The sequence below is a fragment of the Diaphorina citri genome, unplaced genomic scaffold, assembly GCF_000475195.1.
Source record: "Diaphorina citri unplaced genomic scaffold, Diaci psyllid genome assembly version 1.1 scaffold890, whole genome shotgun sequence".
Taxonomy (NCBI): domain Eukaryota; kingdom Metazoa; phylum Arthropoda; class Insecta; order Hemiptera; family Psyllidae; genus Diaphorina; species Diaphorina citri.
The window spans coordinates 44,899-47,986 of NW_007378321.1; the positions used below are offsets into that span (position 1 = coordinate 44,899).

A 3,088-nucleotide genomic window follows, 5' to 3' on the forward strand; every position below is an offset into this window, starting at 1 on the left:
ATCTGGTGTGAACATCACACGACTTTCCTTATCCTATTGAATGATGCTTATTTGAGTGTTCTTTTACCCTGTTGTTGTTGCGGCTTTAGCTTTCGCCGAATGGTGATGGCAGATTAGAGAGAAGATATCTTTTTGTATCTGCCATCTGCCATACACCTGGGTGATGGTCTCTCGCCATGTTTAATAGGCTCGTCCTGAACCGCAGTCAACCATCATCAAATCTTAAGTCGTAAAAAGCTGTTAAAATACCGCCAATTGCAGCACCTATCTTAACCAAAAGTTTTGTGTTACATTCTTGTCTGCTTGTCTCATTTGTGGACTACATACCAAAGTTTCGTGTTGCATCCTTGTCAAATTTGACAGCTGCATGCCAAATTTCAAGTCTCTAGCTCTTACCGTTCTTGAGATATTTTGTTTACAGACACACACACACACACACACACACACACACACACACACACACACACACACACACACACACACACACACACACACACACACCAATGGCTGAAACTTTGGATTTAGGCTCTGGGGACTTCAAAACGTGTTTTGGCACTAAAAACTGACCATCGAAAATTTGACCCGATTACATATTACTTTCCTTCCTAAAGGTAAAGGATAAGGAAAGTAAAAAGTGATTTCTTCCTTCCTTTGTGACGTCAAATATTGAGGAAAAAAACAACAAACAACAGAGTAACAAGATCAGACTCTCAGAGAAGTGTGTTTGATATTTGATTGTCTTGGAAACAAAAAGTTTCACTACATAAAGCTCAAAGTTCTCAAGCAAGTCCTGACACTCCTGACCAGAAAACACCATAAGATAAGACGAAAAACAGTCATTCATGAGTATGAAATTGAAAAAACTCGTGTTACATCTACTGGTAATACTTTAGTATGGATTTCGATGAAAACTTTTTGGTAAGTTAAAATCAGTTTTGGATTAAAACTCGTGTTACATCTACTGGTAATACTTTAGTATGGATTTCGATGAAAACTTTTTGGTAAGTTAAAATCAGTTTTGGATTACCTACCTATCTCTAAAAACACCACATAGATCCGAGGACAACGTCCTTTTGTGGCATCTTAAGTTTAGTAATCGGTAGGTAGGTACTTAATTTTACCTATTTGTTGTGGTCAAACTTTTTTTAAATGTTTTATTGAGGGAACTGTAATAACTGAGGTGTAATAATCCCAGAATAGAGAGAAGAATAGAGAGTTTAGTTTGCCTCATGTGTTAATGAAACCTGCAACCTGGCACTTAAGGCAGATGTGCTACCCACCAATCTAACTAGTGGCAATTGGAAATACCAGTGACAAGACTGCCAAGTTATGATAAATGCTTTGTCCCTCCAAACTCATCCCTCCCTGCACAGTCAAAGTAGAAACTCATCCCTCCCTGCACAGTCATAGTAGAAACTCATCACTCCCTGCACAATCAAAGTAGAAACTCATCACTCCCTGCACAGTCATAGTAGAAACTCATCACTCCTTGCACAGTCATAGTAGAAACTCATCCCTCCCTGCACAGTCAAAGTAGAAACTCATCACTCTCTGCACAGTCAAAGTAGAAACTCATCACTCCCTGCACAGTCATAGTAGAAACTCATCCCTCCCTGCTCAGTCAAAGTAGAAACTCATCACTCCCTGCACAGTCAAAGTAGAAACTCATCACTCCCTGCACAGTCAAAGTAGAGACTCATCACTCAAAGTAGAAACTCATCACTCCCTGCACAGTCACGCGTTATTTTCATAGTATAAATTCTCGCTGTTTCTTATTTTCAAAAAATGTTATAACTTTTTCTACGTTTCTATTGAAAATTAAAAAGGTTCTCTAATTTTATTTATGAGAGATAAAGTAGAAACTCATCACTCCCTGCACAGTCAAAGTAGAAACTCATCACTCCCTTCACTGTCAAAGTAGAAACTCATCACTCCCTTCACAGTCAAAGTAGAAACTCATCACTCAAAGTAGAAACTCATCACTCCCTGCACAGTCAAAGTTTTTGACTATTGTTTGTACTTATTATTATTTTTATTTTTTTTTTTTATTTCAGCAAGAGGTTGCCCAAGAAGTGAAGGAGACCACTGGAAATAAAAGGGGAAGAAAACCTGGCAGAAAATCTATCTCTGACAAAGTTGATATAAAAGCTAAACTAGGTAAGTTTGTGATAGATCAGTCTGTGACCCTTGCTGGTTTGAGCCGGGAAAATACTTCAGATTTGGAGTAGGTACATTTACATTTGGGGCAAAATTTTGTCTGAGTAAATTCAAAGAGTGTTTACATTGCAGGAGTAAGATGTATTGTATTATCTCTTTATTTATTTAATTTTCTAACTGCATCATTCTCACACTTGATCACTCTCTTATCTTCTTTCTTTCCTTTGCAGGAGTAAGTGTAGTAGGAATTTATCCAATTGTTTTTTATCAGTGGAACACTTCTGATCATATTTTTTATTTTTATTTATTACTAGTGGTTGACCCGTCCTTTGTACGGGATCAGTGTGGCATAAGAGTCATAACTTTGAGGTGCTGGCATTTTGAATCGGGATGGAATATGACAAATTTAAATAGCCTATGTCACCCTCAGTACTCTTCTCAACAACCACAAAAAATTTCATCAAAATCGGTCAAGCCGTTTTTTCGTGAAAAGAGGACAACAAAAGGTCCATCAGAGTAACAGCGCCGTAACAGACAGACATACATGTACATATTTCCGTGTATGCAATATGCAACAACTTAGTCAAATTTTCATAGTACCTACTAGTGGTTGACCCGTCCTTTGTACGGGATCAGCGTGGCATAAGAGTCATAACTTTGAGGTGCTGCCATTTTGAATCGGGATGGAATATGACAAATTTAAATAGCCTATGTCACCCTCAGTACTCTTCTCAACAACCACAAAAAATTTCATCAAAATCGGTCAAGCCGTTTTTCGTGAAAAGAGGACAACAAAAGGTCCATCAGAGTAACAGACAGACATACATGTACATGACAATATGCAATATGCAACAATTTAGTCGAATTTCGCGTTATATTCATAGCATAACTTCTCGCTGTTTCTTATTTTCAAAAAATGTTATATCTTTTT

At 37.6% G+C, this 3,088-nt stretch overlaps 2 protein-coding genes across 2 annotated transcripts in view; one reads left to right on the plus strand and one right to left on the minus strand.

Annotated features, from left to right (window-relative positions):
* Window positions 1–354, minus strand: part of LOC103512828 (probable cytochrome P450 49a1) — a 17,325-nt gene extending 16,971 nt beyond the window's left edge. Inside the window, exon 1 of the mRNA XM_026826195.1 lies at window positions 328–354. The gene's annotated coding sequence lies outside the window, so the exon portion shown is untranslated. The remainder of the gene's footprint in view (window positions 1–327) is intronic.
* Window positions 355–617: 263 nt separating this feature from the next.
* The window catches only part of LOC103512822 (cAMP-responsive element-binding protein-like 2), a gene marked incomplete in the record, with an annotated part of 4,119 nt that continues 1,648 nt past the window's right edge, over window positions 618–3,088 (plus strand). Inside the window, 3 exon segments of the mRNA XM_026826203.1 lie at window positions 618–853; window positions 943–1,001; window positions 2,055–2,157. Coding sequence (XP_026682004.1) covers window positions 978–1,001; window positions 2,055–2,157 — 127 coding nt within the window.